General features: G+C 47.3%; 1 protein-coding gene across 1 annotated transcript in view; it reads left to right on the forward strand.

The window, feature by feature from the left end:
- The first annotated feature begins 3788 nt into the window (after positions 1-3788).
- Positions 3789-20712, forward strand: part of LOC144829508 (putative defense protein 3) — a 95909-nt gene continuing 78985 nt past the window's right edge. The window contains exon 1 of the mRNA XM_078688710.1: positions 3789-4043. Within this exon, the coding sequence (XP_078544836.1) occupies positions 3842-4043 (202 nt within the window). The 5' untranslated portion in view covers positions 3789-3841. The remainder of the gene's footprint in view (positions 4044-20712) is intronic.

The following is a 20712-nucleotide window of genomic DNA, read 5'->3' on the forward strand; positions in this document are numbered from 1 at the left end:
GAGGAAGGTGCCTTCTGAGAGGGATACTGGAGTTTTCAGGGCCATGGTTGAGAGGCAGTATCTCAAGCCCAAAGTGACGTGATTCTCCCTGGCACCAGGGATTCAGACTTGGTAATCAGTGATGAAGGCATGGAGTACTCGATTGCCTGAGTTGAAGTAGAAATCAGTGGAAGGGCTCCAGGGTAAATGTAAGGCCTGAGAGAGAAGCAAGGTGCTGGTTGTCTCTTGGACAATGATGTGATTGCCCTGACTTAGTGCCAAGACCAGAAGCCTTCATGCCTTGGACAGCGTTGGTTGTGTTGACCACAGCAGAGGCTGCACAGCAGTACAAGGTACTTTACAGGAAAGAGCAGATTGGGACTGCTCTGGCCGTGGAGGCCATCACTTTCACTCCAGATAGAAAGGGATAAGCAGACCAAGGGCAGGAGTCTGGGCTGCTTCCATAGCTTCACAGTTTGCTTGCAGCTGGGGGACCTATCCAGGATGAATTCCTCAAGGCACAAGAGGAGTACCCTCACTTGTAGACTTTGCAAGGAGCCCCAGGACCAGATCTGGAAAGGAGGAGTCAGGAAACACTATGGGGCCTATTAGGATGCGGACGGACCTGCGTCCGTCCGCCACACCCGAGGTGGAGGGAACGTCCGCAGGGGCTGCGGCGTTCCCTCCATGCAGATTGGGATGTGACCGCCACCCTCCATATGTTTAACATTGCGGCGGGTGCTGCTTGAAGCAGTGCCCGCCGCAAGGTTAAAAGTGCATGCTTTGCAAATGCATGCACAAAGCGACAGGCATCGCGCGGTGCCTGCCGCTTTGTGCATGCATATGCGGTACCCCCCCTTGTGCACCCCCCACCCCCCAACACCCAGGGGGCTCGCAACGAGCCCCCACAAACGAAAGACCACATGCTTTTCCACGGCGGAAAAGCCCCCGCTGAAAAGCATGTCCTCCGCCCCATCCTAATATGGCTGGCGGTGTCTGATAGACACCGCCACCATATTAGAGCTTTTCCGCCGCGGTCGGAATGCGACCGCAGAGGAAAAGCGGCGGACGGTCTTCCTGACCCACCAGCCATCCTAATCTGGCGGTGGGTCTTTGGAGCCTCCGCAGCGGTGAATCCGCATCCTCCAGGCCGGCGATGGCTTTCGCCGGCCCGAAGGATGCGGATTCACCGCGATCCTAATCGGCCCCTATGTTGGCTGGGAGAATGGCTTACTTTATAGTGAAATATACAAAAAGTGATGGATGAAACGTTGAATTAATCTCAGTCACGTGTAACTACTCAGGCTACATTCCAGTCCATCATTACTTTGCACACCCTGCCACCTCAGTTTGGACACCAATATATGTGAATTGTCCAGGTAAAACTGTCAGTCCAGGCCCTCCCTGAACAACAACTCAAGCAACCGATGACTAGTTTCACGGGCCTGGCATGGTGTGCAAAATAACAATGGACTGGGATGCGCCTGAATAATTATCAGTGGTTTACATTATTCCAAGCACTCAATCCATCACTTTTTGTATACTTCAGTATGTCACCCTAAGTGGCACAGATATATCCATACATGGGTACCATGCACACTGTGGCACTGGAACCAAGCTGTACCTGGCGGATGGGCACGGATAAGAGCAAAACTGGCCGTGGGTTGCTTGTGGTCAGGGAGGACCTGGCCAGCCAGTGAAAGCTTGACTGTTTCCATTGAAGCAGGTCAAGTCTGATTTGCATATGGCTGGGTCCAAACTGAGGGGGTATGGTGGGTGAAATAACACTGGACAGGAATGCGGTCCGAGTAATTATCAGTGACCACGATTAATTCAAGCATTCCGCCCATCACTTTGAGATGTTTAAGAGATGAAAAAGAACTGTGGAAGTCAGCTATTGAAAGGTTTGTGTTGACAGATTCAATGCCACTGCAGATGACACGGTACGTGCACGGGCCAGGGCTCGAGTCGGGGTACCACGCGGGCGGACGGCGTCCCCCCACTTATTTTACCTGAAATTCTGCATTACAACATGTATAACCCCATCCCGCCTTGCGCTGTCTTAATGAAATAATCATATCCCGGTATTTGTAAAGCACGAACTAACTAAGCACCCTAAGGGTCTCGAGGCGCTGGGGCCGTCGAGAAGGTTGCACAGAATCACGTGGTGCTGAGCAGAGCTGCCCCAGGGGCCGGGGATTGAGCAGTGAGCCACGGGCTCCGGAATCAGCCGCCCTGGCCACTGCGCCACACCTCTCTCGCGTGAAGGGAGATGGAATTACCTTTTGAACTGATGTTGCAAACATCATGGTCATTTCGCAGGTGGTATTGCTGCACCAGTGTGCTCACTTCCAAGGAAACCTTTTGCCAGGTCAAACATGGTGAAATTCTAGTAAGAAAGCAGCCCAATAAAGAGGAAGTTCCTGTGTTGTAACTCGCCTGATCACCTCGGTAATGAAGGATTTCAAAAGCGAGACGTCCGCTGCTCTGCCGCAGCAACAATGGGTGGCAAAGCTTGTTACCCAATGTGGGTGTCTTATGCCAGGCTCTCTGGGAGTCTGTCAACGCGTGTTGGGGTGAGGGAGGGTGGCTGGAGATCTGTTGTATCTGGGACAGCCATGTAACCCATCTACAATTCTATATGTTAGTAATTATTCTCTGGTTAACTTCTGTTATGCGCTGCTGTAATTCAATGTTATGCCAATAATATAGTTATGAATTTGTTATTTCCTATAACACTTGTTTGTAAAGCGCCCAGACGCCCTGCTGGACCTTGTCCCCGCTCTAAAATAAATTAATTGAGTATATAATCGTATGTCTCGACAAAGTACTCTGCTCTAACGCGCGAATGTTGCACCATCAGACGCCTGACATATACTGCTAAGGAGGATGCAGTGGCATTGGTTGCTTTACATAAGATCAGCGCTTTGAGTGGGCCAGGTCTCAAGGGGTCTGAGCACCGGCAGTTTTTTTAAAGGGGGCCTCGAAACGGGTCTCTATCGGGCTCTGTGTTGAGCCCTGGCACAGGCGGTCCATTTTTATTCCGAACTGCAGTTCCAGTAGTTCGCTGCCACTGCAGTCCGGAATAAAGTGCCAGGGCGAAAAACAGCCCGCTAGAGACCCGTTTCGAGACAGCAAGCACATCCATGTGCCCTTCTCAGTAGTGGAGAAGTTACAGCATGACGTCATGCCAGGTGAGCGTTGTGGGGGAAGGGAAATCCTTTGAAGAGGCATTTTCTTTCTGGATTTCCCTTCTCTTTCTGAAACGCCGGAGCAGCAACATTGTGGTAGGGTCACTAGGGTTTAATTTCAAGCTTTTTTAATATTTTAAGTAACAAGCCATAGTTGCAGCTTATTTATCTTATGCAACTAAAAACCTGGCTATTCGATAAATAATGCACACACCCTCCCTCAAGCGCCTTGAGACCCTCTGGTTGAGTAGTGCGCTATACAAATTCCTGAACTTGAACTTGAACTAATAACCATTGACAAAGCCAATAGTCCTTACTTGTTGTAGGTATGATGTTACTTGTTGTATCACATATCTGGATGCAATGACAGAAACAGCAAAATACAAGTCAGGCGGCACACTATGCTAAACACAGTTTTTTAGCGTAAGTGTTTTTAAAGCCACGCCCCTCATTACACTGGCCACGCCCCTTTGAGAGACCCCCCAGTTTTTTCATCACACTCAAAGCCCTGCGATAAGATTAAAGGAAGGATTGTGCGAACCATGACTGACAGGTTCCCTCCCACATCCGTCCAGTTCCTCCCCCTCATGGAGGCTTCTTAGGTCGCAGCACAGGACGCTCCGCATCTTATTCTGGTGAAGAGCTGAGCCGAGACGGTGCCTGGGCCAACCATGGAGAAACCCTGCGTTTTCCCTGTTCTGGCCGCCTTGGCCCTCTGCCTGTTGCCTTTCTCCTCGGCCCTGCCCAATGGGGCGCCCCCGTCTGCGTGCGTAAGCATGATGCCCATGCATAGAGGGATCGTGCCTCAGGCGAGCAGAGCCCCCTACACTATGAAAATAACGAAGCCTTACCAGGCCGGCCAACCAGTGAAAGGTAACACTTTTGTATTTCTACCTATTCTACCTACTTCAGCAGTAGCCCAATCAGGATATGTAGAGCGCGGCTGCATCACCCGTGGGGGCCTCGAGGCGCTGTGGTTCAGCTGGAGAAGATGACAGACAGGGGCAATGTCCATTGGTTACAGTTCAGGCATGGCTGACTCGCCCTTCATGCTTCTGGGGCTAGTAGAAGGAGGGCCATCCCTAACTCGGTAATGGTGGTATGTTACCTCTGGTTGCTGAATAGCAAAGCTTTTTTTTGGGGGGGGGGGAGGTATTTTTAGTGGGGATAGGCAGTGGAAGATTTAGAATAGAAATATTTAAAGACAGATCGTTGGGGGAACATTATTTATTTTGCAATATTTGTTTTTTTATCAGGTTACCGAGCAAGTGTATGTGTTTTTCAAACCACAAAGCGGTATCGGAAGAGCTGATAGCGCAACTTCGTTCTTTTGTATTTTCATACTACTGCTGATGGTTGCTGTGGTGTAAACGTAGCTCCAAGAAGCAGCGCACGGCATTTTGATGAACTGTTTAAACTCAGAATGAGGCATCTCTCATATGAGGCTCTGATCACAGAACAGTATGCGGCAGTATTGGGGGTGGGGGTCGTGGGGGTAGTTATATATGCCGTGGACTCCCGGTCGGCCCTGCTAAACTATTAACACGATGGGGAGCGAATGAAGCCACATTTTTTAAACTAAGGGGTGAATTTACTGAAGATGTGTGCGGGAACTTGCCGGGCACACCATTATAAAGGCCAGGGAACCCAACCCTATAACAAAACGGGTAAAAAAGTAAGTGCCGTGCCCAACTTATTGGGGATCACACCACCCACTGCCCCTGTGAGGTTTTCTGAATGCCAGTTCCGGTGCATCCACTCACCATCACACAGATACAGGTGTGACCCTGTGGACGCTTCCCGGCCACCTCACACTGCAAGGATGGACTAGACGAGCCGGTTCCGTATTTTTTTAAGTATATGGACCTGGAAACACTTTGCTGGTCTTAAAAACAGACAGGCATCCCCACCACGTGGTAGAGTGTCATAAAAGGCCGGGGTTTATAAATCGGTGCCAGTGCCGAGCACCAGCTAAACCTGGCACAAATTAAGCGCTGAGCTGATTTGCCAATGTTTTACATGTGCCTTCATGCACACAACACAGCACAACAAGTAGTGTGCATTTATCATGCGCTGTGAAGCCCCATAAACACAGTGCACAATTGCATTGCATCCCATCAGGATCTGAGCAAACCTTAGCAGATCCAGGAGAAGACGCCAGCAGGTTCATGGGAGGGGCGAAGCCAGAGCCGAGCCCGGTGCCTGACTTGGCTCTACGAGCCACAGCAGGAGTCCAAGCTGCTTGCAATATCTATCCCCTCTCACGATCCCTTACTGGTTTGTCCTAATCTTTCTCCTACCGCCTTTCTCTTATCTCTCTACCCCTTTCTTTCTGTTTCCTCCTCTCTCTCACTCCTTTCAGTCTACACTTTCTCCTTTCTCCCTTTTATTCTTCCTCCTCCGTCTCTCCAGTTATCTTTCTCTTCTTCCCTCTCTCATTTCCCTTTTCTTTTGGTTCCTATTTTGCACTTCATCACATATCCTCTTGCTCCCGCTCTCGCCCTCTCTTCTCCTTTTTTTCTGTTTTTCTTTCTGAGTTTCTCCCCCCTCATCCAAACTTGGCTATCAGACTCTGTACCTGCGCTGGTTCATTGTGTTGAGCCACAAAAATATCTCCGCAGGGCCAGTGCCTGCTGCTCTGTGGACAGTTTGAAGGAGCGTGGTCTGAATCTCTGCTGGCTCCGCATTTCATCATTGTGAAAAGTAATAAAGAGTCAGACCAGTTCTCTTCATCAACGCACCAACAATAACTGACTATGTGATTGATTTCGTTTTTGGAAAATTACTCCCACACCCAGAAAGAGGTGCAACCCACCACATTTTGAAATGTCCACCAACCCGACAGACAGGTCAAACTTTAAAGGGAGCTGCCGTTAAGGCGGTTTGTGCCAATGCATTGTAACTTTGCTGGACTACTCCCTCACAAACGAGGAGCCATACCTCAAAGTTTCAATATATTTTTTAATTTCAAAACGAAAATCCTAAAGTGAGATTTTATTTTTGAAAATGAAAGTGTCTCCATCACCCTGGGAGTCCCCCCTGCCCCCCCCCCCCCCCCCACAGTGAGGGGTGCATTGAGCCCTTCAATGCTCCTCACCGTCCGCTTGTTTCCAACAGTTGAGGGTATTAGAAACGGCTAGATGTCTGTCCATCTAAATTAGGCAGGTGGACATACAGCCAGACGTCTGACGGCCTACACTCCGTCCATCAGAGTAGTTTGACCACGGCGGAGACGGAGTAGTCTCTGACGTCATGAAACTATGGTCCACTCAAAATGAAATCGGGTGGCGACCATAGTATTGGCGCGGAAGGGTCTCCATCGCCGTTGCCACGGTGTCCCCTTTCGGCCAAGATGTAAAACTTGCTCTTTAAGAAGGATCTTTTGTGGGTCTTGAGTCCCAGCCTTTGTGCACGTTTCATGCAGTGTTCGGAGGCAGTGTGCTAATTTCTCCACTGTGCAGAGTCAACTCACAAACATTGGCTCTTAAAGTAACACGTTTCTGATCTAATCTAGTTGTGCTGTGCTTCATTCAAAGCAAAACCACAGGGGATGATGGACGGAGTGTTGAACAATGCAATCACTTACCCACAGTCAACGTATCTGGGTTTAATCCATCATCATTCTTTAGTGCACTCCGCCACCCCAGTTCAGACATGGCCATATGCAAATTAGTCTGACCCTGTGCCTCATGGGAACAGTCCAGACCGAACTGCCAAGCCATCTTTTCCCTAGACCATAAACAAGCATCCTGGGACCGGTTTCTGGCTAATCAGCCGTCATCAGCCAGGCTAGCGTGAATCCAGTGGCAAAGTGAGCAAGGGACCCACGTCTGGGCATACCCTGCCAACTTAGGGCGAACAAAGCAAAACCAAAGGGGATGATGGACGGAGTGTTGAACATTGCAAGCACTCACCCCAGTCAACTGATCTGGGATTAATCCATCATCTTTCTTTAGCTCACTCCGCCACCCCAGTTCAGATGTGGCCATATGCAAATCAGTCTGACCCTGTGCCTCATGGGAACAGTCCAGCCCGAACTACCAAGCCATGTCTTCCCTGGACCTGAAACCAGCATCCTGGGACCGGTTTCTGGCTAATCAGCCATCATCAGTCAGGCTATCGTGAATCCAGTGGCAAAGTGAGCAAGGGACCCTCGTCTGGGCATACCCTGACAACTTAGGGCGAACAAAGCAAAACCAAAGGGGATGATGGAAATGTATTCCTTCTAATTAGAAAAAAAGGGGACTCCTTTGCAAAATCAGAATATTGTTGTGATGTGTGGCAAAAAAAGCCACAAGGGCCATTCGATACTTGGCCAGTTTGTTTATTGTTGTAGGTGGTGACAACACCCAGGTCCCTTTCCCTCCCTACCCACCCCCACCCTCCCTCCTATTCCTGATGGTCCAGTAGTGAGTAAAGAGGGGCAAAAAGCCTGTGGCACTGGCAGCGACAGCCCATGAACTGCACGTAATAGGTAACATGTTAGCAGCAGGAGGGCGAGCTTTTGTTTCATGGACAGAGCCTCCTGGAGAGCACCCCAGCAGGCCTTCACCCCTACAACTAGGGGGGGTTGCAACTGGGGGTGCAACAGGTGCTGCAGCACCCCAGCCCTGGAGGCAGTTCAAAAAGACAATGGAAAGAAATAAGGCCTTAAAATCAGTTTTCTTTTAATGCAGCATGAGCTGACTGTTCAAATAAAGTGAAAAGATGTCATTAATTAACCAGCGCCAGAGAACAACTTTTACTAGCCAAGCTGCACATTTACTTGTCATGTTTACATTAGGTGGCTTCAAAGAGTTGCTGTTTGTTAACTAACTCTTGTCACACTTGAGATCAGGCCCTACAGGGGATGAAATAATGAGGCAGGGGAAAGGCACCGGTGTAAAAGATAACTTCTATTAAAAGTTTACAAATATTAAAACAATTGGGCTTACATTGGAATTTTAGTTGTGGAAAGTGGTGTCAGGCAAGTTTTGAAGTAGGGTGCGAAAGCCCCCCTAATATTTGATCCATTGTGTGCTCGCATGGCTAGACCATGCGGAAGCTCCCCTGGCTCCTGATACACAAACATGCTCATTTCAAACTCCTCACGCATGTTCAAGGCACTGAACAATCTAGGCCCAACATACATGAACAGTCGCATCTCCGTCCAACAACCACCAGACACCTCCGCCATGCAGGACTCTGACGGGCACACACTGGGCATTCGATTGCATCTCTCCGAACGCGTGAAACGAGCTCCCACTCACATCAGAGCCTTGTCCTCGCGTCTTGAATTCCACAAGAAGCCGAAGACCTGGCTTTTCAGGTACCAACCTACCCTAGGCAGGGCTGGTCACACACACCTGCTCAGGGCCAGCATACCCTCATGAGTGGAAGTGTGCTTTACAAATACATGCACCATCTCACCGACTGCCGTCCCTCCCACACAAACACAACCTCGCCACTTAAAGACTTGTGTTCATTTGCTGCACCCCCTCTTTCAGTAACACCAGGATTCTTAGGACCCCAATACATTTAGTGAGCTTATGCCCTTGGCCACCACCAGAATCAGAACCTCAGCAGCCAACTGCTTCAGGGCAGCGTCAGCTCTTGGATCATTCACACGTGATACATCATGGCTGCTGCAGTGCAAGCAGCCGAGCATCCCCAACATGGGCAGGACAAGGGCAATCTACGGGCTATCGGCATTGTATGTGGCTCAGCGCCTACAAACAATGCAAGGTTTGCTGGACTCTGTTTGCCTCTTCGTGCTGCTGCAGGGATCTGGCTTCACTTCCTCCAGAAAGTTTGAATTTGCAGGCGCTAAAGTCCTGCTTTTCTGCTTCTCATCCCTCTCACACCATTTCCCAAAGCTTCTGTGAGCAGCAATAGGAGGGGCAAGGCAGTGATGAGAGCTGTTTGCATTTTGACTATGGACATATGAAAAGTCTAGCACCAGCATCACCTTCTCTGCTGCATAAGGGGGACCTGGAGTATTAATATGAGGGCACGAGATGGAGACGGAAGCCCGAAGCAGGATATTTGGACTCAGGAGACTTGAGGGACCTGGGGTCCAGCCAGAGCTAGACTCTGGCTCAAGCGCTCACTGCCTTGCCCACCTTTACTTGAAAAGCCAATGGTCACCCATATTGGTGCTGAGTAGCAGGTGTTCATGGTGCCATAACTCAATGTTACTCATTTTAACAAATCTTGTAAAGATGAACGGATGAGTAGCCCCAACAGGAGTCAAACTTGTGATCATGTTGTCGAGTACAGATTCCTGCAGTGGATGTATTAGTTTACTGAGCTAAGGGCCCCAAGAGAAACTGCATGCAGTAAAATCAGCGGAAGAACACACAACTAAAGTCACCCTATCTAAACAGTGTACTATAGAGCATGAACAATAGTCTCATTAATATAGCTCTCGTTTCTAGCTAGAAAAAACTATTCATCTGTCCCCAAACCAGTTACAGCTTATAATAAGGCCACAAACACCCAGGGGCTTTTACATGTGTTTGCTTGCAAGATTTGTGTGGCTCAGACTGTTTAGAGAAACCTGGGAGTGTGTGCCGTCAAAGCAGCTGTCTTGCTGAGAGTTGGGGAGTTTCACATTCAAAGAGTGTTATAAAGTAAGACAAAAGGAAGCAGGCCAAACAAAACCCACCAAGCAGGAAAGGAAATAGAATTCTCAAAAAAGTCAGCAATTTATTCATACAGGACTGTCCCTAACATTCCGCCTTTCAAATTGAATATTAAAATATCTGTCCGGTTGGACAGCTCCAAATATAATTCTATTTTTTTGTCAGACCGTGACCTTTTTTTCAGTGAGCTAGGAGTTGGATGTATTTTTTAGAAATGTTTTAGAACAAGCATTGGCAATGCCAATATGTCTCGCTTATAACTGGACGTGTCTATTCAGTCAATGACGAGTTTAGGCACTCAATAAGTCAGGCATTATACCGATCTGCAACAAAACAGACACACAAACTCAACAAGTATATGGAAGATAAATTAACAGAATAACATTAAAAAAAGAAAACATGCCACCACCTAAACGATGTGGACATAAGCTTTCATGGCGAAAATAAAATTATAGAAAGCAGCAGATAGGTGTATTACAATGATATTGTACATAGTGTATTGTTTTTTAAAGTTCCAATATAGCTACCATGTTTAGAAACAATGCACTGATCAGCTTGAAGCAGTAAAAATAATGATACGCTATGTACAATACCATTCCAAGATGGCTGCTCAGTAAACAATGAACTGGGCAACCATCTTTGAATGCTAAATTATATAGTATATTGTATTTAGTGTATCACATAATGGTTCTAAATAAACAAAGTGGCCAGGTTGGAACAGTAGAACAGAGTTACAATGTGGACAGTACCATTCCATAATTAAAAATATTAGCCACACAGAATGTTGCTGATTAGACGAGAAGCAGGCGAGCTACCTGACATTGCCATTTGAGAAGCTGCTCTAAAAAACTGAGGAGAAGGAGAGAATTGAAAGGATGTGATGGTCTGTCTGTGTGACTTCAGAGCACAGGGATCACGGTTTGATCTATGGCGGAAGCTCAGCTCAGCACCATGTGACTCTGGGCAATAGCTCACTTAATTTCCACGACAGCCCCCAGTGCCTTGAGACCTGTGAGGGTGAGTAGTTCGCGCTTTACAAATATGGATTTACATTTTACATTTTTTTTTTACATTTTTCCTCCCATCCAAAAGCCACAGGGATTGGATTTCTAACCCCCTGGTTCAAGACTTAGTTCAATACACCAAAACAATTTAGAAATCAGTTGGACTCAACCAACTGAGCAGTACTGTGCCGGAGGGGTTTTCTGGTCATGATTAGTGCCACCAGATGACTTCAGGAACACAGTGGAGCTCCAAACTCTTTTTTAGAAAGGAATAACAGACTCGAAATATGACTAAGAAATAGGGGCTAACATTTTATTTTCACCCCAGCACACTGGCGGAGCTGTGTGTTGATTGACTGGCTCAGGTGTGATCACATTGACTCTCATCATTTTTTGATTGGTTGAGTTATCCTTCCAATGCTGATGTCAGATCTTGATTTGCAGTGCAGGTGAGGGACTCTTTCGCTTCCCTCGGTTTTCCCTTGTATCCATCCTCCCGAACCTACTCTTTTTAGCCCCCCTCTTTCCTTTCTCATCCCCATTACCTGCCAGGCCCCTGCTGATTCGTCTAACTGCCGGGTATTGGCAGGTCCCAATGGTAAACATGTATTTTCAGCATTCTAAAATGACGCAAATGCATACGCCTGCTCACGTGCTGGGGATATTTCTTGATGCAATTTGTTCTTAAGAAAAGAGGCAGCGAATCCTTGCGCCAGTGCCTCTGTGCCTGACATCTGCTGCTTCAGAACACCCCATGTCTGCTTCAAACCCCGCCCCTTCTCTTTCGCCTCAATACTCTCTCCTCTCCTGCCCTGCACTTCATTCCACTTCCCCCCAAACCCCATTACCTTTGGTTCCCCATTGTTCCTCGTGCCTCCAGGCATTGCCAGGCACTCATACTCAGTCCCCAATTCATCTCGCAGGCCTGCTTTCCCCCTTGCTCTCTCTCCTCTCCCAGACTGCCCAAAGCACTCCCTCTCCCCCCCCTCTAGTGAGTGTTATTCTTCAGGGCCCTACTGGGGAACCAATAGCAGCCCTGGTAAAAACGTTCGAACTAGCCTGTTTCTTTCATTTTCTCGAACAATTTCTCTCTCTCCATCCATCCATTCTCTTGCCTCTCTCTTCCTTTCTTGTCACTTCCCCTTTCCCTCTCTACCTCCCTCCTTTCCTTCCTCTCGTGAAGCCTCACCATGCCTAATACAATTAACCTTGGGGACCTGGGGAAACTGACAGAGGCACCAGTACTTCTAGGCAGCTTATGTTCAGAGTGCAGGGATGCTCGAAATGTCACAGACTGGTCCTATGAAGCAACCATTCAGAACCTAACGCGGGTACACGGCAACTGTAAAAAGTTAGAAACTTGCAAAAGTGAGAGGAAAATGTTTTTAGAGTCACACTCACCCCCTTCTGTTGATTGACTCATGACCCGTTCTGTTGTCCTGGAATTTCTCATTTCGCGCCAGTTCCTTTCTACTAGGGCGTGTCTTGCATGCTTCATTTGTGTTATTCCCCATTCCAGTCAACATTCCAGCCATGTCACGAGGGCTACAATGGGCTCTTGTACATTGTCCAGTTTCAACTAAGAGCCTTTGGCATTCTGTGGAGAGTACAGAGCCCAGTGTTACTGCTGCACTTTGACTGCTTCTTCTGGAAGTAATAGGGGATACCGCGACCCCACAGACCAGGACAGACGAGTGTAGATCCAAGAAAGACGGATCCGCACCAGATATTCTATATAGCTACTAATTATGTAAATTAATTCCCTTTAAATTAATTGGCTGTTAGATAATTGTTTGTAGATATCCTGAGAATCTTTGCTGGGTCTGACCCCGATGGATCTAGGTTGACTTCCTGCTTTTGATGCTCTTAGGCTTATTTCTCATTGCAGAAAGCAAGTGTCATGGAAGTGTCTCTCCTCAGATATCTTCTCTATACATGTCTTCCACACATGTTTCCTTCAAGCGTTCGACAGGGCTTCTCCAGGTTCTTCGTACCTGCAGCCCTGTCTGCATCCACCACGTTGGCCTCTGAACACTGGTTGGGTCAGCTCCCTCGGTGGAATAAATCTTTGGATTTTACGTAGCGGAACATGCTTTGTGCGATAGTGTCTCAGCATGGGTGCACCTGAGTGAAGCCACTGAGCCTACAATCCCACTGTTTCCTCTAAACACAGCCTGTATCTGAAAGATGCTGCACAATTAACCAATTCAGTTTCTTCAAAAGAAATTATTTCCCAGATCATGGATATAGGTTAGTTTTGATCTCTGTAAACATCCACCTACCCGTCCAAGATGCCTACTGGAGTCAATGTAGGGCGGATGGTACATACTCCATGAGGAGGCTTCACAGCCCACTTTGTACCCCAGCCTTGTCCATGAATGCCAAAGGCATGTTTTATATCAAGCCCTACATCTTTACTAGTGCCATTCGGTACTGTTTTTAGGACACTTCCAAGCCCTTCATGAGAGACAAGAGGTTGTTGTGTCAGGAATGAGAGGGAAGAGGCTGCAGTGCTAGCAACAAGAGTCAAGCAGTTGCTGGCTCTGGAATGAGAGACAGGGGCCCTCCCTGCTTAGGGCTGTGGCCGGTGGCTTTAAAAGGGGCTTCTGTGGCTCCTATACCGAGGCCTCTTTGCTGAGTTGCAAATCAGTTTTTTAAATAAAATTGGGTACGTGTCACTCACAATCAGCGTTGCTTCTGCTACAGCAGCAGTTCTTTCGCAACTCTGCAACCACTTCCACCATGACCACAAATACCTCAATTTAGAAATGAGTTTCATGCTGAGCCTTGGCACATACCTGCTCAAATTAAGCAATGAGGGCCACGAGGGGTTGACAGCCCAATTAACTCAGTCTGGCTAATGGAGCAATGTGCAGCTGCATTGAACACTTCGAAGCATTACTATTTTTGGGCCAGTCCTCTTCTGTGTTGAGTTTCTTCAGTGCAGATGTTAATATTCTCCAGGGCCGTTTTGGTGAACCAATAGCAGCCCTGGCAATAATGCTCAAATTACCCCCCCCCCTCTCTTTGTCTTCTCTGGCAATTTCTCCCTTCCCATCCACCCATTCTCACACTTCCCTCTTCTGTTTCTCTGATCACTTTCTCTCTCCCTCCCTAACTCCCTCTCTTCCTTTCTCTCTTGAAGCCTCGCCATGCTCTTGCAATTAACCCTGGGGATCTTGGGAAAGTAACTGGGGCTCTAGGAGTGGCCCTGGGCTTTCAAAACAGGCCTCCTGGGCTCCAACCCACTGGGGAAATGCCCGGTGGAATAAAAGAGCTTTCCGCCCCCCTTTCTGAAGATAAACATCTTTCCAAAGCTGCGTAGTGCACTCCTCGGTAACTGAAGACTGCCCATTCACTGGTACTTCAAGGCAGCTTATGGTCACAGATTATTCCTATGAAGGAACCATTCAGAACCTAACATGGGTACATGGCAACTGTAAAAAGTAAAAAAAGTTGCAGAAGTGAGACCAATATGTTTTTAGAGTCACAATCAGCCCCTTCTGTTGATTGACTCATGACCCGTGCTGTTGTCCTGGAATTTCTCATTTCTCGCCAGTTCCTTTCTACAAGGGCGTGTCTGTCACACTTCATTTGAGTTATTCCCCCATTCCAGTCAACATTCCAGCCATGTCACGCGGGCTATAATGGGCTCTTGTACATTATCCAGTTTCAACTAAGAGCCTTTGGCATTCTGTGGAGAGTACAGAGCCCAGTGTTACTGCTGCACTTTGACCGCTTCTTCTGGGAGTAATATGGGATACCGCGACCCCACAGATCAGGACAGACGAGTGTAGATCCAAGAAAGATGTATCTGTGCCAGATATTCTGCATAGCTGCTAATTATGTAAATGAATTCCCTTTAAATTCAGTGTATGTAATATCATTGTTTGTGGGTATTCTTAAATCTTGGCCTTGATCTGACCCTGATGGATCTAGGTTGACTTCCTGCTTTTGATGCTCTTCAGCTTATTTCTCATTGCGGAAAGCAAGTTTCATGGAAATGTCTTTTCTCAGATATGTTCTCTATACATGTCTTCTACATATGTTTCCTTCAAGCGCTTGACAGGACTTCTCCAGGTTCTTCTCACCTGCAGCCCTGTCTGCATCCACCACTTTGGCTTCTGAACACTGTGCGGGTCAGCTCCCTCTGTGGAATAAATCTTTGGATTTTGCGTAGCGGAACATGCTTTGTGTGATAGTGTCACAGCATGGGAGCACCTGCCTGAAGCCACTGAGCCTACAATCTCACCCTTTCATCAAACACAGCCTGTATCTGAAAGATGTTGCAAAAGTAATCAAATAATTTTGTTCGATCACTGAAAACATCCACCTACCCATCCCAGATGCATATTGGAGTCAATGTGAGGCGGATGGCACATACTCCATGAGTAGGCTCACGGCCAACTTTGTACCTCAACCTTCTCTTAATGCCGCGGGCAGGTTTTATATTAAGCCCTACATCTTCTTTACTGGTGGCGTTTTGTCCTGATTTTAGGACACTGTTATGAGAGGCAATAGGTTGTTGTGTCAGGAATGAGAGGGAAAGAGGCTGCTGGGGTCAGGAATGAAAGGGAAGAGGTTGCTGTGTCAGGAATGAGAGGCAATAGGCTCCTAGGCCAGGAACAAGAGTCAAGAGTTGGCTGGGGTGGAGTGAGGGCCCAGAGGTTACGGGGCTAGCGTCTGATGATTTATGATTGGATATTTGGAAGAATTTGGATCCTGGATCTACTAATAGTTACCCTGGGACTTCAATACCTTTTGGAAGAATCTAATGAGGAAGTGATGGTTTTGGAGCTGTCCTAAATCCTGAATTTTGGCACACCTGTACGTTTTGGTAACGCTGTTAAAGGAAATTCATTACAGCAAAGTCTAATTCCCAGCGTATGCATGAGAAGGGAATCCCCCTCTCACACCTAGAAAAACACCTTAGCGAGTATAGTCTGTATTACACCAACCCACCTTTTAGCCTGCACCAGCACTATTTTAATAGGTCCTGAGGAAAGCCAGATTATTCTTAAGGCACTGGCTGAAACATGTCGATGAACAAACGGATGTAGGAGGTCGTAACTCACCACCTAAACATCCTCTAGCCTTATTTTTATCCGCTGGCGGCGGCCCAGTTATTAAAGTTTAATTTACCCTTGGGTACTGGGACCCTCGCCAAGCCGTTTTAATTGTCACTTCACCTACACCCCACACTGCACTCTCAGTAACATACCAGCTCCGCTGTAATCAGGCGTCGAAGCACACCTGGGACACATTAGGTGTCACTGGGTGGGCCCGATGATGAAGCATGCCACCAACTAGGTTGGTGGGTGAGGGCTTCATGAACACACCAACAAGGTGTCCACTGACAAAACTAGTCAGAGTCCAAACAATAATAGTCATATTGAGCTAGTCTTCTTTGTTGATGCACAGCACTCAATGAGGACCATTTGGAGGAAAGATGGGAAGTGCCAAGGCTTCTTTACCCAGCCTGTCCATCGGCTTCAGAAATACCCAGCTTTTGATTCGTGGCCACATTGGAGTATTGGCACTCTCTAAAGGCTCTACACTCAGAAACAGACAGAGTATTTATTTAGGCTTCAAATCCTCGTTTTTTTTAATTCACTAAAGCTAGACTTCAGATAAGGGGAAGATTCTCAGTGAACAGCCACCTTGTTTTGATGCTTAATCTACATTCATAAAATGCAGAGGGTGTCAAATGGTGGAAGTGCAGTTGCCTCATGTACTATAGGGGGCTCTGATGACCTCCTGATTAATGGTGATTGTTAGAGGGTGGGGCCGAAACAAAATGTATACAAAGCCTATGGCTTCTGCTAATTATCCTATCGCTAGTGCCTAGTATCGATGATTGGCCTTTAGCATTTTCAGGCCGTCCCCAACATTCCTCGGTTTGCTGAAGATGAGCTTCTTCATGGACTCGCTTTTCCTATGTAGGCCCCCTACCCAACAGCGTGAACACGTTTTCTGTTCCCTGCTGCTGAGATAGGGCCTGATCCCAAGCGGACATGAGATTTCTTATTTATTGCCGCTATTGAGAGTGGATAGACTGGTTCAAGCAATCAGAGCTCCATTGTATTCAGACAGTCACATCTCCTACACCCCAATAATAATCTGAAACTTAAACAAATGTGCCGAGGGCTAGGCAAGCCATGGCAATCTTCTCCATTGATTCCTAACAGGGACGATAGCTGTTTATGCAGGTGAAGAATGCCTGATCTAAACATGGCCGCTCACCTCTTCAATTCCTCCACTTCCCCTACAAGTCTGGAATGATTTTCCACACAGACCTCTTAAGACATGAGGGGCAGCGATGCTAGAGCCGCTTGTTCCCTCTATTCCTCCATTTACTAAACGCCCCTTGCCACTCGCTTCCCTACATAGCGCAGCAGTTGAGACTGGAGCATGGACCTCTAAAGGTCTTATGCTGTTGCACATAACGCAGCAGCTGAGACTGGAGCCTGGACCTCTAAAGATCTTATGCTGTGGTACATAGTGCGGCAGCTGAGACTGGAGCCTGGAACTCTAAAGGTCTTATGCTGTGGTACATAGTGCGGCAGTTGAGACTGGAGCCTGGACCTCTAAAGGTCTTATGCTGCGGTACATAGTGCGGCAGCTGAGACTGGAGCCTGGACCTCCAAAGGTCTTATGCTGTGGTACATAGCATGGCAGCTGAGACCGCGGGCATGACCTCCAAAGGTCTTATGCTGTTGTACATAGCAAGGCAGCTGAGACCGCGGCCATGACCTCCAAAGGTCTTATGCTGTTGTACATAGCAAGGCAGCTAAGACTGGGGCCATGACGTCTAAAGGTCTTATGCTGTTGTACATAGAGCAGCAGTTGAGACTGGAGCCTTGACCTCTAAAGGTCTTATGCTGTGGTACATAGCGCGGCAGCTGAGACTGGAGCCTGGACCTCTAAAGGTCTTATGCTGTAGTACATAGTGCGGCAGTTGAGACTGGAGCCTGGACCTCTAAAGGTCTTATGCTGTGGTACATTGTGCGGCAGCTGAGACTGGAGCATGGTCCTCCAAAGATCTTATGCTGTGGTACATAGCGTGGCAGCTGAACTGGAGCCTGGACCTCTAAAGGTCTTATGCTGTTGTACATAGCAAGTCAGTTGACACCGCGGCCATGACCTCCAAAGGTCTTATGCTGTTGTACATAGCAAGGCAGCTGAGACCGCGGCCATGTCCTCCAATGGTCTTATGCTGTTGTACATAGCAAGGCAGCTAAGACTGGGTCCATGACCTCCAAAGTTCTTATGCTGTTGTACATAGCATGGCAGCTGAGACCAGAGCCTTGGCCTCCAAAGGTCTTATGCTGTTAGTCATAGCATGGCAGCTGAGACTGGAGCCTGGACCTCCAAAGGTCTTATGCTGTTGTATATATCATGGCAGTTGAGAAGAGAGCCTGGACCTCTAAAGGTCTTATGCTGTTGTATATAGCACGGCAGCTGAGACTGGCGCCTGGACCTCTAAAGGTCTTATGCTTTTGTATATAGCACGGCAGCTGAGACTGGCGCCTGGACCTCTAAAGGTGTTATGCTGTTGTATATAGCACGGCAGCTGAGACTGGAGCCTGGACCTCTAAAGATCTTATGCTGTGGTACATAGCGCGGCAGCTGAGACTGGAGCCTGGACCTCTAAAGGTCTTATGCTGTTGTATATAGCGCGGCAGCTGAGACTTGAGCCATGACCGCCAAAGGTCTCATGCTGTTTTACATTTGCATCAGTAGATTTTTTTAACACGAAAAGAAATCTATGGTATTTTTTTTGTTAATCAACTTTATTGGCATTTATAGCAAACAAAACATATAGAGACGGCGATCATTTATACAGTGTTTCAGATTCCATCGACATCAGAAAACTATGGTATCTTATGTGACAACCTTACTAGCACTTTGCTTGACCCATCTTTGTTGCTATCCAACAACAAACCACCCTTCCCAGCGGTGACACACTCTGCCATGAAGGAGAAACAAGCTGGTTGGTGGGATCCTACAGGAAGCACATTTGGTCTCTCCAGATGGGAGTGCAGGAGAGCAGGGGGGAAGGCGAGTTCAGTTCAGCAGAGCAGGAGGAGAGAGAGTTGTGTTACCAATGAGGGGGAAATGCAGACAAGAAGAGGGGGGAAAGGGACAGAGGGCATAAGGAGGAAGGATGTTATGAAAAAAACATGTGGCAGCAGTGTGGTGGGGAGACTGAAGGTAAGTTGGGTAAGTCTGAGAATCTAAACTTGTGAAAGACAGCTTACAACATCGGAGCCATTCTCATTGCACTATGATGGCCTAATCACTGCATTATATTAGAACACAAACATTCGCTTGCGCAATTTAAGTGGAGACATCCAAATCTGTGCAGTCCTGGGACACAAACATGCATATTTATGGCTGACAACAGTAAAGCTGCCACATTGCAGTACCTTAAAAGGTTTGTAAATGTCACCTCATGGGGGTGGGAATAGGGGTTGATAAGAATACTGACACTTCATTCAAAGTATTTGGGAATGACCCTAGAAAATGTATTGAAATATAAATGACATGAGTGTATTCTTTTATGGCAGAGGAATGGCGCGAGGGTTAAGATTGTCTGTCCCGCACATTGTGTTAAAAGATGCAGAATATATAGTAAATAACTGAGGTAGCACATCATTCATCGTGGACTTTACAGCATAAGGGGTATTTTTCCAAATGTAACCACATATGCATGCATAGAGACCCCTCTAGTTACACAGTGTGCCCTCCCAAACCATAGAAACACAGAAAATAACTACAGAGCCCACTGAACAGTACAGACCTGATCACTGAGTCCTCCCTTAAATTGATTGAGCAGGACAGAACCACTTCAGAACTCAGTTAACAGTTATTTCTATTTTATTTATTTATTTGCAGAGTTTTATATAGCGCTGGCTAGACCCGGGGGTATCAGAGCGCTTAACATGTTTTACAGTTCCTGCTGCGGGCACTTCAGTATCCTCAACAGAGACTACAACCAAGTGTAATTTTAAGGATTTTGGGGTCCTGAGCAAGAAATATTTGGTGGGGGCTGTTTGGAACAACTTTGCATTATAATGCCCATTTTTGGGTAATTAAACCCCCATATTGCCTAACAATATTAAATTATAGGGCAGAAGATTAAGACACAAATATAGACAGATGTTAGCTAGACTGAAAGTGCACTCTCCCAGGGGCCCATTGGGATCTGGGGGCCCAGGGCAATCTCCCCCTTTGCCCATGCCTTAAAAAGTCTCTGCTAGACCCAGATCCAGCTCTGACACTTTATTTATTTATTTATTTATTAATAATATTTATAGAGCGCGAACAATGGCCCGTAGGCGTCTCGGCACTTGCCACATCTCAAACACCAAAGGGCCACCATACATTACTTTGCTGTCAGCAAGGCGGGGGAAGTTCATATTAGGATGTGGGGAGTCCAGCGTGGACTAGCAGTGCATACTGGTCTTATGAATCATCACTCGGGGCAGGAATAGCTGCATAGCTGTTCATAATACACACATTTACTCCATTTATTTATAAAGCACATCAAATCTGTTCATCTCAACAGATCATGTTTTCATTGAAGCAAATGCTCATAATTGCAATTCTCAAAACTACTTCACTCCGCCAGCATGCAGTGCCTTAAATGCAGTGAAAACTTTATAACCATGTAGCAGTGCAAAAACAAGAACTTTAGGAACTTTGTTTTTATGGCCTGTTAGGAGAAGCTCTTTGTATAATTATGGAATAGACAAGTTCGGGCTGAACTGTTGCCGCTGGAGCAGGGCCAAGACTGATTTGCATATGGCTGGGTCCAAACTGAGGTGGCATGGTGGGCGAAAAGCGTTGGACTGGGTTGTGGCCCTGAGCGATTGCCTGTGGCTGAGATTTTATTCAAGCATTCCATCCATT

This window comes from Lissotriton helveticus, chromosome 4_1 (genome assembly GCF_964261635.1).
Source record: "Lissotriton helveticus chromosome 4_1, aLisHel1.1, whole genome shotgun sequence".
NCBI lineage: Eukaryota > Metazoa > Chordata > Amphibia > Caudata > Salamandridae > Lissotriton > Lissotriton helveticus.